The 12,811-nt window shown below is 41.3% G+C and overlaps 1 protein-coding gene across 1 annotated transcript; it reads left to right on the top strand.

Annotated features, from left to right (window-relative positions):
* Positions 1-4,251: 4,251 nt before the first annotated feature.
* On the top strand, positions 4,252-9,749 carry wnt9b (wingless-type MMTV integration site family, member 9B). Its single transcript, XM_027029784.2, has 4 exons — positions 4,252-4,346; positions 5,578-5,831; positions 6,594-6,859; positions 8,487-9,749. The coding sequence occupies exons 1-4, from the start codon at positions 4,261-4,263 to the stop codon at positions 8,955-8,957; spliced, it is 1,077 nt and encodes a 358-aa protein (XP_026885585.2). The 5' UTR covers positions 4,252-4,260; the 3' UTR covers positions 8,958-9,749.
* Positions 9,750-12,811: the final 3,062 nt, after the last annotated feature.

Here is a 12,811-nt window from a genome sequence, read left to right on the forward strand (position 1 = left end):
CTCTAAACAAAGCAGTGTAACAACAACGGTTACCTCGGTTACCAATTTTCTCCTAAGTCTCTGAATCAGGCCTGCGTTGTTATAGCTAGACATCAGAAGAAGTGCAACGATGTCTGCATCGCAGCCACCCTGCTATTGCAACGTTTAAAACTGTTCCCAAAGACGCTGCCTATGAAATCTGAACATACACCTGTTCCCGTCTAGGCGTAAATTTTACGGCCGGTCCTGTGGAAAATTTAGCTTGTGACCGGTGGATAAAACCTTACACTAGCAGTTAGCCAGTCGAAAAGATCAGATACGATCAGAACGGAGTCGGGCGGTTTGCCTTTATCGTGTGCTGTGTTGCTTTACGCCCTGTAATCTCCACCTCGCTGGGTGAACGGCTTATCCGTAAATAAGGTCAAGTAGCATACCGTCTATCCACAGATAAGAATTAATGGAAGAAATTAATTAGCTAACAGTATCTATGTAAATGTATGTATACACACCAACGGTGAAAGTTCCTGCCTCAAATCGGACACGTTTCAAAGCTTTAAAACTTGTCTCGTGAAATGACCGTATTTATACCTTTTTGTAGCCACATAGTGATGTCACAACGATGTGACGTCATAATGGACCGTGCCATTAGGCCTAGCGCTTTATTAGTAGGACTCTACTAATTTCAGAAGAAAATCAGTTAATTTCACTGACCTGTTTTATCAAAAATATTTCACGAATTTTAGGATACAAATTAATTTGCTACATTTCACGGAATGTATTAAATAACACTTCACAAGCTTCATGGTAGGATAGTCACTTAGTCTCACTAGGCCTGCCATCCTAAGATAATTGCCTTTGTCTGAGTGGTAAGCACTGAACATCAGGAGACGTTGTTGGGCTTCATTCCTTTTCACTGAGAATTCGTGGATAGGCAGCCCCGTACTGACTTTAGTTTAGCCTGGAACCGTAAATAACTTCCAAAACATAACAGCGATGTTTGTAAAGCAACGTTTTTTAAAACCAGAATCAGGAATGTTCATGAAAAAGAAACCCACATCAGCAATCAAAAGGAGAAATAGTGCAGGTCAAAAATGCACGTTACTTTTAGGAAATCCCCAGAGCGATGTTCTGCTTTGACTTTTCTCCATAGCAACAGAAAAACTGCTGTGAGGTCTGACATTAAACTCTGCGCCAGCCAGTTAAGACGCGTCTCCGATCTTTTTTTTATCCTCCTGCATTTCACAAAAATCAGGTAGGTCTATTTTAAGGGGAATTTCACGGCATGAATTTAGCAGGGACCTACTTATAAAGTTTAAGTGATGATCCATGACAGCTTAATTCTAGCTCTATAGATTACTCCTGACAAAACAGGCAAAATATGCCTTTTGTAAGATGTATTATTTAGATCTGAAAATATAGACAACAACTAAATATGTCTAAAAATGATAAATAATATAAATATAAATAATTATCATACATCATTTTGTATAATATTTATTTCCGATTTTTGTTCTTAAAAGCATAATGGAATCTGGCCGTGTGCCACATTTCCAGGCAGCTAAAAAGAATCAAATCAACTGGAATCACATTTTCTATTCAATTAACTTTCTTGCCATAAATTTATGTTACCATTTTAAAAATATTTGGTAATTAAATGAGCATGATATAAGCGGTTTAAGATTTAAAATCGCATTGTTAATGCTAACATTTAATTCTTCTGTAATAAAGAATCCTTTTAGGGATCTATAAAATCTGTAATGTCATCGGTGGTGAATTAGACGGGAAATTCTGGGTACACATTTATTTTAAAGTATATTTAAAACCTACACATTTATTTTAAAGTATATTTAACACCTACACATTTACTTTAAAGTATATTTAAAGCCTTTTTTTTCTTTTGATTTCTGTAAACAACCAAACAGTAATGTGTATTAAAAATGTACGGAAATTCAAATTGTAATAAATACAAGATTTCCAATACAGTTTGGTGCTCTGAAATATGTGATGGATTATTTATTTTTATTTTTTACTTATAATTATTACACATAAATGTCACTCCTCAAAATAAAATCAATAAATTATTAACCTTTTTAAAAATATGTTTAGGTTGGATAGCTATAATTAGAACTAGATAGAAGACAATGTATGTATGTAGTATGTAGAGTACCTGCAGATTGACCTCTTAAAAGTGCAGTAAATGGCAGAAGATAATTTGCATACTAATTGATCTGAAACAGTTAATTTCGCATACTTTTTCTTCTTAAAATCTTTCATTTGTGTAAATCTGAGCCAGTTGTTTGATTGCCAGAGGAAATAAAAGAACAAAATGCATCGTCGTGGTGTACCTCTTCTTATCTTGAAATATCTTTAAAATAGCTCTATTTTAATGAACATAATGTTACCTTGTAGATTATTCTTATCACTCTTTATTTCTAGAAGCATTAATAAAACACCTATTTGAGATGGTCAAAATCTTTATTTGAACCAATGGCAATTAAAGTTTGATCCACAATTTGTTATTTATTTATTTAAGAAGATGGTTTTTGTTTTTATTTTATTCACTGATTGATTTTTGTTAAAGCCTCTCTGAATATTTTTTGAAGGCTCTTTGCCTTTGTGATTTTTTTATTTTTTATTTTGCTGAGTATTTACAATTTTGCCAGGTGATCAGAATTAGGTATAAAATATTTCTATATAAATTTCAGTGTATTGGGAGAATATGAATATTTAAGATTAATATTTAATGAGAGAATATGAATATTTAAGAAAATATTAATAATTAAGAAATCCTCTAGATGGCGCTGTATGTTTAGTATAAGTCACGCTTCCCCGTTGACTGTGCAAATGGTTCAGTGGTAAGTTTTTAACCTTCAGTGAAGCAGATGACGAGAGCATGAACGTTAATGGTGAGGTCAGATCCCAGCTAGACATTGTGGGAAGCAATCTGGGTTGTTGTTTTGCTTTCATTATCTTGGTCTTTCCTGTCATATCCAACACATAAGACTCACTACTACAGTTGTATAACTACTAGGCAGCTGTGATGAAGAGACACAGGGTCTCAATGTCTGTCCCAGTCAAATGAATTTTAAAAATTGGGGGGCTGTGGGGTGGCTACTATTCTGTGGTTTCTGGTCATGGAACCACAAGAAAGGCACCTGACCCCCTCCAGAATCAGATATGAGGGTCTCAAACAAAGAGTGTGACATCACCCTGGAAATGTGGAGCCCAGATGGCCATCTACCAGGGTCAGACAGAAGAGAGATGATGAGGTCGTAGCTGTGTTTAGACCAGCAGGCCCATGTGAGGCGACGACAGCTGTGAAAAAAAAACTGCATCAGATGCGTCTGTTAATGAAGAACAGGAAATGAGAATGGGGTCACAGTTTGTAAACACAGCACTCAAATTATGCCACAGAAAACAAAGCACTGTCCACTCTAAGCAGGGGTGTCAAAACGAAGTACTGGAACGTCACTGTGTTGCACATGTGTGTGTGTGATCCCTAATTTAGCACTTCTGATGCCAGTTTGTTGGGTTTAGTCAGGTATTTTACAGCAGTGAAACAGTCCCTTCTGTAATGCAGATACAGGACTCAATTTACACACCTTTCACTGTGACTGATTAAAATATGTGAAACTCAATATTGAATTCTCAGAGTACTATAGGTACTGTAGGTATCAATATATCATTAGACTTTTGAGTGCCTATTGTAATACAAGGTGAAGTATACAATATTTACTAAACTCTGACCATAAATCATTTTAGGAATGTGCCTGGAGTCATGGTTCTGTCTGTGTGTATAGACTGCACACCTCTGAGTGAAGCAATCACTACAGTCACTACACAACACATGCAGGTAACTGATTTTGGATAATGACTTATTAATTAGGGATAGGAAATTGCTCATCAAACCCAATGTTTGATTAATTAATTAATTTTGATGTATAAAATGGTTTTCCTAATCAATTAAATTGTTAATAAGAGCTTTGATAAAACAAAAATGTACAACACTGAAAAACTGCTCAGTGAATAAGTAACATCTTAATACAACAGGTAATCACACCTCTCCAAGCAGGAGAGGTTCCTTGAAATGGCTGGAACCAATATCAGATAATCCACTCAGGAAATCACGCGGTCTCCGTGATTGTCTCGCCCAGCTCGGGAACGTGCCTGCCCCCAGGGCAGAAATGTGTATCTGCCCCTTTAAGAGGCTGCGCGGTTGTGAGCAGCGGGGATTTCTACTCGGACAGACAGCGCAATGAAGAGCAGCGCCGACCCGTCATCATGTGCACCGGGCTTCCAAGGATTGCGTGCCTGTTGCGACTTCTTGCCCTCTGTATCCTGTTCTCCCAGGCAGCAGCCTATTTCGGGTCAGCCACCTTTTTCCACTTGTCCGTTCTGTTCGTCCCAGAATTAGCATCGGGATCCCATTTTGTTACTCTAATGTGGTATTTACCAGATCCGCCGTTAATTGGGTAGCAGAACTTAGTTGCTACGTACTTGTTTAGTAACAGGTTGCGACACGTGACGATCTAGAGAATGTTGTGCGCAATTACGCGCGGTTTGGATCAGGTTCACAAAAGACCATGTCAAAGGTTTCTCACGAATCATTTGTTGTAAAGAACCTTTTTATAGAACTTGTTATGATATTATTAGTAGCATTAATAATTTATTGTCGTTGTGTTTTAGATGGTTATTATCCTAATAAACGAATAGACTTGCAGCTACAGCCCTTTCAATTGGTTTCCGCTTTTGATGGCGTTATTTGGACAAAATGTAAAAATATATTTTTCCATAATTTTGTTTTAAGACAGGAAAGTTTAACAAGCTGTTAAAATTGTTTAATGTAGTTAACAGAAGCAGAGCACGAGAAACGCTCCCTCGCCGTTCCCAGATGTCTTCCGTCAGCTGATCTCCGCTGGTTTGGCAGCGCGTGCGTGCCCTTGCTCTACCTGATCATTAAGAACTTTCTGGCTTGTGTTGACAGGACATTAAGCGAGTGCTGTTTATAATAAGGAAAATGTACATTTATATTTGTGGCATTTTAAGTGCGCCTCGCTGGTACTCTTAAGATAGGTTAAGTTAGGCTTTTTTCCTCCATTAATGAGCGCGCAGTAGGAACGCGTGTAGTTTGGTGTCTTTAGACTAAGACCTCTATTCAAATGCAACTATTCAAACTAACAATACATTCAAAGCACGTGCGCAACAACAAACGCATGCAAATAACTGGGTTATGTTTTTCAACGATTTTCTATTGCTAATCTTTTATTACCAATAATAAAACTGTTGTTATTATTCAATCTTGGAAATCTAAGAAAACCCATTGTGTCTTTAGAATAATAACCTCAAATTCGGTGTTTAGGTTTCACCTGAATATTACATAGTAATCGTCTTCAGTCAAAATGAGCTAATTTTAGGGAGTTGTTCTATCTATCTATCTATCTATCTATCTATCTATCTATCTATCTATCTATCTATCTATCTATCTATCTATCTATCTATCTATCTATCTATCTATCTATCTATCTATCTATCTATCTATCTATCTATCTATCTATCTATCTAATCATTTATTTACGTTTTGGTTCGGTTTGCTTCTAGGCTCACGGGACGCGAACCCTTGGTCTTTTTACCGAGTCCGTATTCTAGCGAGCCGACTACCGGGAAAGCGCATGTGAAGCAATGCGAGCAGATGACACTGACGCGCCGCCAAAAACGCGTGTGCCGCCGGGAGGCAGGCCTGGCGGAGACGCTGCGCGAGTCTGTTCGCCTCAGTCTTCTGGAGTGCCGTTACCAGTTCCGGAATGAGCGCTGGAACTGTAGCCTGGATGGTCGGGGAGGCCTACTCAAGCGAGGTGAGGACCGAAAAGAACATATCCTGGAGCGATTATGTGGTGATCACCAGGTCTACAACCACACCTACAATCCGTTAAAAGCTTTCTATCTTAAAAACGTATTTAAAGCATTAACGTTAAAAAAACGTATTGTTTTTAGAGCGCGCTATTTTAAAGCTGGCGTGTGCGTAAATCTCGGGAAAAGCTCATCACCAGAATGGGAACGTAAGATCCACGCGCGGGTGAGCGAGCTGGTAATTACCGACTAGGGAAGTTCGGAATCCCGTGCGGTGGGGCCGCGCGGGGCAGCTTGAGGTATTTTTACATCACGGAAGAGCGCGCGCAGTTCTGAGAGGAAGAGGGCGGCGTGATCGTGGGCTTTGATCTAGGGGGGAAAAAACTGTAGTCAAAATAACGATTAATTGGATGGAAATCCACTCAGCGACGGATACGAGGGAAAGAAACGTGTTCTTATGGTGGAGTACCACATACAGCTGATAACCCTCAGCATTTAGTTCACGGGGAAGTATTGAGGCTCGCTCACGTCTCCCATTATAATAACAGAGAATGCTTGGAAAAATGCTTTATAAAATGCTTTGAAATTGACTGTTGCAGCTTTTGGATTGAAATTCCAGCATCCCTGTATAAGCCACATTTCATTTTATGGAAATATGAAACTTAAAAATGTAATTCTAATACATTTATTGTGTGAGTAATGGTGTAATGGTCTGTTAAAGACAGCAAAAGCCAACCAGGGAGAAGCTAACGCAAGTGTTTCTCTAGCCTTCAAAGAGACAGCCTTCCTGCAGGCGGTGTCGTCGGCAGCTCTCTCGCACGCGCTGGCCAAAGCCTGCAGCTCGGGACGCATGGAGCGCTGCACGTGCGACGACTCTCCCGGGCTCCAGCACCGCGAGGCGTGGCAGTGGGGCGTGTGCGGAGACAACCTGAAATACAGCACCAAGTTTCTCAAAAGGTTCCTGGGCCAGAAACGGGTCAGCAAGGACCTGCGGGCGCAGATCGACGCTCATAACATAAACGCCGGCATCCGGGTGAGTGATGTGAGGCTGAGAAATGTTGGAAACGGTCGACACTTGCGCTCATTGGCAGCCTCGGTCTGGATCTGCACCGGAGTCAAATATTTTGTATGCCAGATCATTTCATTTTATATACAAGTCTATGGAGCCTGTTTGGCCTGGAATGAGCATGGACGACAGACGCTTCAGGGTGTGAGGAGGTGCGTCTGCTCCTGTCCACAACCGGGAGGAGGCCTGTGTTGGTACGGAAGGCAGCTGAGCAGGAGGCACTCAGGTACTGGCTGTCTGGAGCCGGGTGTTCCCTCCTTTGCTCCAGGCTTGCTGTGGGGCCCTCTGAAAATTAGAGGCTTTCCATCAGTCCTATTATAACATGAAGAGACCTCAGTAATATATGAGTGTTTTTTTTCCACATACTGTATGCCTCCTGCATGGTTGCTCTAAGCCCAGCTAGCAATGCCCTTAAAGGTCTTCCATAAATCCTCTAAAGATTGTCCACAGCAGGACCTGTAAGTAATAGCAGCTTGAGGGATAGAGAGAAAGAGAGTGAGAGAGAGAGAGAGAGAGAGAGAAAGAGGGAGAGAGAGAGGAGTGGGGGGTTCTTATCTGTTTCAGGTCTGTTTCAGGTTGTGCTGCTTTCCTGAGTTAACACCTTCATTCAAAAACAAGTGAGGTGGCTGAATGTTTGCTACCCTCCTCTGTCTTGCTCTCTCTCACTCAAACACACACACACACACACACACACACACACACACACACACACACACACACACACACACACACACACACACACACACAGGGATGGCCCTCAGGGTGTCTTCATACCTGTGCAGGCTGGAACAATGTGTGTAGGAGCCCTGTCGCCCTGGGCGTCTTCCTCTGTCTCAGTGGCGATTTGACCTCTTCTTGGTCCCCATCTCATCCAGGGCTCTTTGTGGGACCTGTGAACTCTTGACCACCTATTGGTCATTCACCAGTGCATCCAGTTTCAGAATAGCTAGTCCTCTATTTATCTCTCACCACCAGCAGAAAAGACACGTAGCAGCGTCTGTCACTGGTGTACTCACCAGAACATGGACTTGTTCGGAAGCTGCACAGACAAACCGTGAGCTATGGACATCGAATGAAAAACAGGAGAACAGATAGAGTAGGAGGCTGGTCTGAACATGAAGAGTAGGAGGCTTGCTGTCTCCTCAGGCAGTGCACAGGGAGATGGGAGGATAGGAGGATAGGAGGGACACAAACAGGGAAAAAGAGAGAGAAAGAGAGAGAGAGAGAGAGAGAGAGCAGGTGAAAGGTGTCTCCTGACTCCAGCTTGGGCACATGGTTGGAGAGTCCCAGAGAAGCCTCTCAATCCCAGAAACCCCTGCAGGAAAGTGACTCTGTCAGATAGGAAGCCAAGATAAAGTGTTCACTAATGAAGCAGCCTGGCTGCCAGGTCTGCTCTCCTTGGTTCTTGTCTCCTCCTCTGTTTTCTGCCTCGACCGTACTCGAAACATCTCATGCACAGGCCTTTCATTCTCACTCCATCTGTCTCCCTGGGTCTTACTCTCTCCATTTCACCGACTCTCTTCCTCTCTGTCTCCGACTGGGACTCCTCTCTCTCCTCACTCCACCCTTTCTCTCCTCTCTCTCTCTCTCCTAGGCTGTGAAGAGCGGTATGAGGACGACGTGCAAGTGCCACGGCGTGTCCGGCTCTTGTGCCGTGCGCACGTGCTGGAAGCAGCTCTCGGCGTTCCACGACACGGCCCGCCTGCTGAAGTTCCGCTACGACGCAGCCGTGCGCGTGCTCAGCGTCACCAACGCCGCCACCGGCGAGACCGAGCTGACGGGGCCCCGCCTCCAAGGCAACGCCAGCCCCCGGCCCCGCCCCACGGAGCTGGTGTTCCTGGAGGAGTCGCCCAGCTTCTGCCGCCCGTCCCGTTACTCCCCTGGCACGGCGGGTAGGTCCTGCTCCAAGGACACCAGCTGCAGCAGCCTGTGCTGTGGGCGGGGCTACAACACGGCGCTGCACCTCGCCACACTCTCCTGCCACTGCCAGGTGCGCTGGTGCTGCCACGTGGAGTGCCAGACATGCGTGCGCGAGGAGGAGGTGTACACGTGCAAAGAGCACTGAGAGGGGAACGCAGAGGGAGAGACGGGCGGAGACACGTGGAAGCGCAGACGGGAAAGGGTGGAGACGGAGCGGCAGAGAGGACAGCCCATGCTTTGTTGGGTGGACGAGACGCTCGGGAAGGGACACGGATGAGAAAAGGAAGGAGTTGAGGTGGAAGTCTGTCTGAAGATGGATGACGAGGAAGGGCTCCACCCACTCTGCCTCCAACCTTGGACAAGTGTGGGCAAGGTTGGAGAAGGACCTCGAGGCATGGCTGACAAGATGCCTGTGTGAAATAGGAGCAGCACTCCTGTTGTCATGGAAGCGAACTGTAACATTGCATGAATTCTAGTCCTGTTAGTCTTGCTGAGATTGCTTCTAGTAGAGAGGAACTGCTTAAAAAACGTAATGAAGCCACTGACGAGCAGGCCTACCCAGGTCTCCACACAGCCAGGCATGAGCAATCATTTTGAGAGCACACTCTTTATAATTGGTGCTGGAATGGACATTTGGAAGATCTGGCAACCCAAAACAAACTTTGAGGGCTGGTGTACCAGTCTGACAGTAATGCCCTCAGTTACATGTCTGTCTGCCTAGCTGCCAGTCCACCTTTCAAATTAAGGGTTCAATTTTAGGTGGAATTTTCAAAGCACTTATATTTGTCCTGTTGTGATTGTGATGTGACTTCTGTGCTTGGTGGAGGAGACGGTAACATGGCTGTATACAGGATATTAAAGTAAAGGGCTTTCACATTTAATAAAATAATATACAGGATATTAAAGTAAAGGGCTTTTACATTTAATAAAATAACATACAGGATATTAAAGTAAAGGGCTTTTACATTTAATAAAATAATATACAGGATATTAAAGTAAAGGGATTTTACATTTAATAAAATAACATACAGGATATTAAAGTAAAGGGCTTTTACATTTAATAAAATAACATACAGGATTGTAAAGTAAAGGGCTTTTACATTTAATAAAATAACATACAGGATATTAAAGTAAAGGGCTTTCACATTTAATAAAATAACATACAGGATATCAAAGTAAAGGGCTTTTACATTTAATAAAATAACGTACAGGATATCAAAGTAAAGGGCTTTTACAGTTAATAAAATAACGTACAGGATATCAAAGTAAAGGGCTTTTACAGTTAATAAAATAACGTACAGGATATCAAAGTAAAGGGCTTTTACATTTAATAAAATAACGTACAGGATATCAAAGTAAAGGGCTTTTACATTTAATAAAATAACATACAGGATATCAAAGTAAAGGGCTTTCACATTTAATAAAATAACATACAGGATATCAAAGTAAAGGGCTTTTACATTTAATAAAATAACATACAGGATATTAAAGTAAAGGGCTTTTACATTTAATAAAATAACATACAGGATATTAAAGTAAAGGGCTTTTACATTTAATAAAATAACATACAGGATATTAAAGTAAAGGGCTTTTACATTTAATAAAATAACATACAGGATATTAAAGTAAAGGGCTTTTACATTTAATAAAATAACATACAGGATATTAAAGTAAAGGGCTTTTACATTTAATAAAATAACATACAGGATATTAAAGTAAAGGGCTTTCACATTTAATAAAATAACATACAGGATATTAAAGTAAAGGGCTTTTACATTTAATAAAATAACATACAGGATATTAAAGTAAAGGGCTTTTACATTTAATAAAATAACATACAGGATTGTAAAGTAAAGGGCTTTTACATTTAATAAAATAACATACAGGATATTAAAGTAAAGGGCTTTTACATTTAATAAAATAACGTACAGGATATTAAAGTAAAGGGCTTTCACATTTAATAAAATAACGTACAGGATATTAAAGTAAAGGGCTTTCACATTTAATAAAATAACGTACAGGATATTAAAGTAAAGGGCTTTCACATTTAATAAAATAACATACAGGATATTAAAGTAAAGGGCTTTTACATTTAATAAAATAACATACAGGATATTAAAGTAAAGGGCTTTTACATTTAATAAAATAACATACAGGATATTAAAGTAAAGGGCTTTTACATTTAATAAAATAATATACAGGATATTAAAGTAAAGGGCTTTCACATTTAATAAAATAACATACAGGATATTAAAGTAAAAGGACTTTTACATTTAGAAAAATAACAGTAAGATCCTTTGGATAAAAAAGTGGAATACTGATTAAAATATTACATATATGTAACACACACACACACGTGTATGTGTGTCTGTGGTGCAGATTCCCTACAGCTGCATAATGTTTGCAAACAATCTGTTCGCTTATTGTTGTGGTTTCTCGCAGCACTCTCAAGGACAAATGAGCGCCGTTTTCCCAGACAGCCCCCCACCACACCCCACGTTGGAGCCCCTTTTCTTATTGTTGTGAAGGCAAATACAAGCCTCGTATTTTCCCCATTACCAATCAGGGAAAATGGAAGCTTGAGGTGAGTGCACACCTGCGGAGACTCACCCGGACAGGTCGCTCACGGACGGCACCGGTCACTGTGCTCAGCTCTGCCCCGCACCTTGGGTTTGTTGTCGTTGTTTTATTCTTTTTTGTTTGTTTTGATTTGTTTCTATAAAACATTTTTGTTTGTTTTGACAACTTTCTAAATAGGTCAAATGTGTCTGTAATCCAGACGTGTCCCCGATGTTGTGCTGGATGACCTGTTACTGCAGTAAAGAGCCCAACAACAAGTGGTCAACATTGCTCATGAACATTAAAATTCATATGCAAGTGTTTTCATCAGTTAAACATTATCAGATTGAAAGCTACAATCTACGAAGTGCCTCGTGCGACATTGCGTGTGCACGCGCAAGTGTGTGTTTGTGTGTACTGCTGTGTACAGGATGAGAACTCTGGTAAAATTGACTTCATCAATCATGCTGAGAAAACGTCGGGTTTCTTTCGTCATGATTGGTGGCCTGAGGTATCTGAGACGGGAAAAGCAGGTTGTCCCTGCCGGAAATTTACAAGGGATACTTTTTTACATTTCAGATTTTCACATTTCAGATTCATTAAGAGATTTTTATAAGATGTTCATAAATTGTTCACAAACAGGTCCAGTTTCTAAGTCAGCTCTGTCTGTAAACATAACGAGATCAGACCATTAAATATTGATGTTGATTATTACACAGAAAGTCAGCATATGCTTACTGCATAGAACAATGACAGAACAAAGAAGCAAAGGCCAACAAACACCAGCAGGGTAAGACAAACACCAGCAGGGTAAGACAAACACTAGCAGGGTAAGACAAACTCCAGCAGGGTAAGACATACACCAGGAGGGTAAGACAAACACCAGCAGAGTAAGACATACACCAGGAGGGTAAGACAAACTCCAGCAGGGTAAGACAAACACTAGCAGGGTAAGACAAACTCCAGCAGGGTAAGACAAACACTAGCAGGGTAAGACAAACTCCAACAGGGTAAGACAAACACTAGCAGGGTAAGACAAACACCAGCAGGGTAAGACAAACACCAGCAGAGTAAGACATACACCAGGAGGGTAAGACAAACTCCAGCAGGGTAAGACAAACACTAGCAGGGTAAGACAAACTCCAGCAGGGTAAGACAAACACCAGCAGGGTAAGACAAACTCCAGCAGGGTAAGACAAACACTAGCAGGGTAAGACAAACTCCAGCAGGGTAAGACAAACACTAGCAGGGTAAGACATACACCAGGAGGGTAAGACAAACTCCAGCAGGGTAAGACAAACTCCATTCCTGCCAAACACATCTACAGGGGAGACTGTCTGGATTTGCACAGCAAATTGCTCTGTTCATTGAGAGAACACATGCAAATCACGACAGCCACTGTACATGTGCAAGAAGGTGTGTGATGTGTGTGCGTGTGTG

Source organism: Electrophorus electricus, chromosome 1 (assembly GCF_013358815.1).
Source record: "Electrophorus electricus isolate fEleEle1 chromosome 1, fEleEle1.pri, whole genome shotgun sequence".
Lineage (NCBI taxonomy): Eukaryota > Metazoa > Chordata > Actinopteri > Gymnotiformes > Gymnotidae > Electrophorus > Electrophorus electricus.

Coding starts and splice junctions, on each gene's coding strand:
- wnt9b (XM_027029784.2), top strand. CDS start 4,261: ATGTGCACCGGGCTTCCAAGGATTGCGTGCCTGTTGCGACTTCTTGCC. Junction 5,832..6,593: donor GGGAGGCCTACTCAAGCGAG/GTGAGGACCGAA, acceptor GTGTTTCTCTAG/CCTTCAAAGAGACAGCCTTC. Junction 6,860..8,486: donor ACATAAACGCCGGCATCCGG/GTGAGTGATGTG, acceptor TCTCTCTCCTAG/GCTGTGAAGAGCGGTATGAG.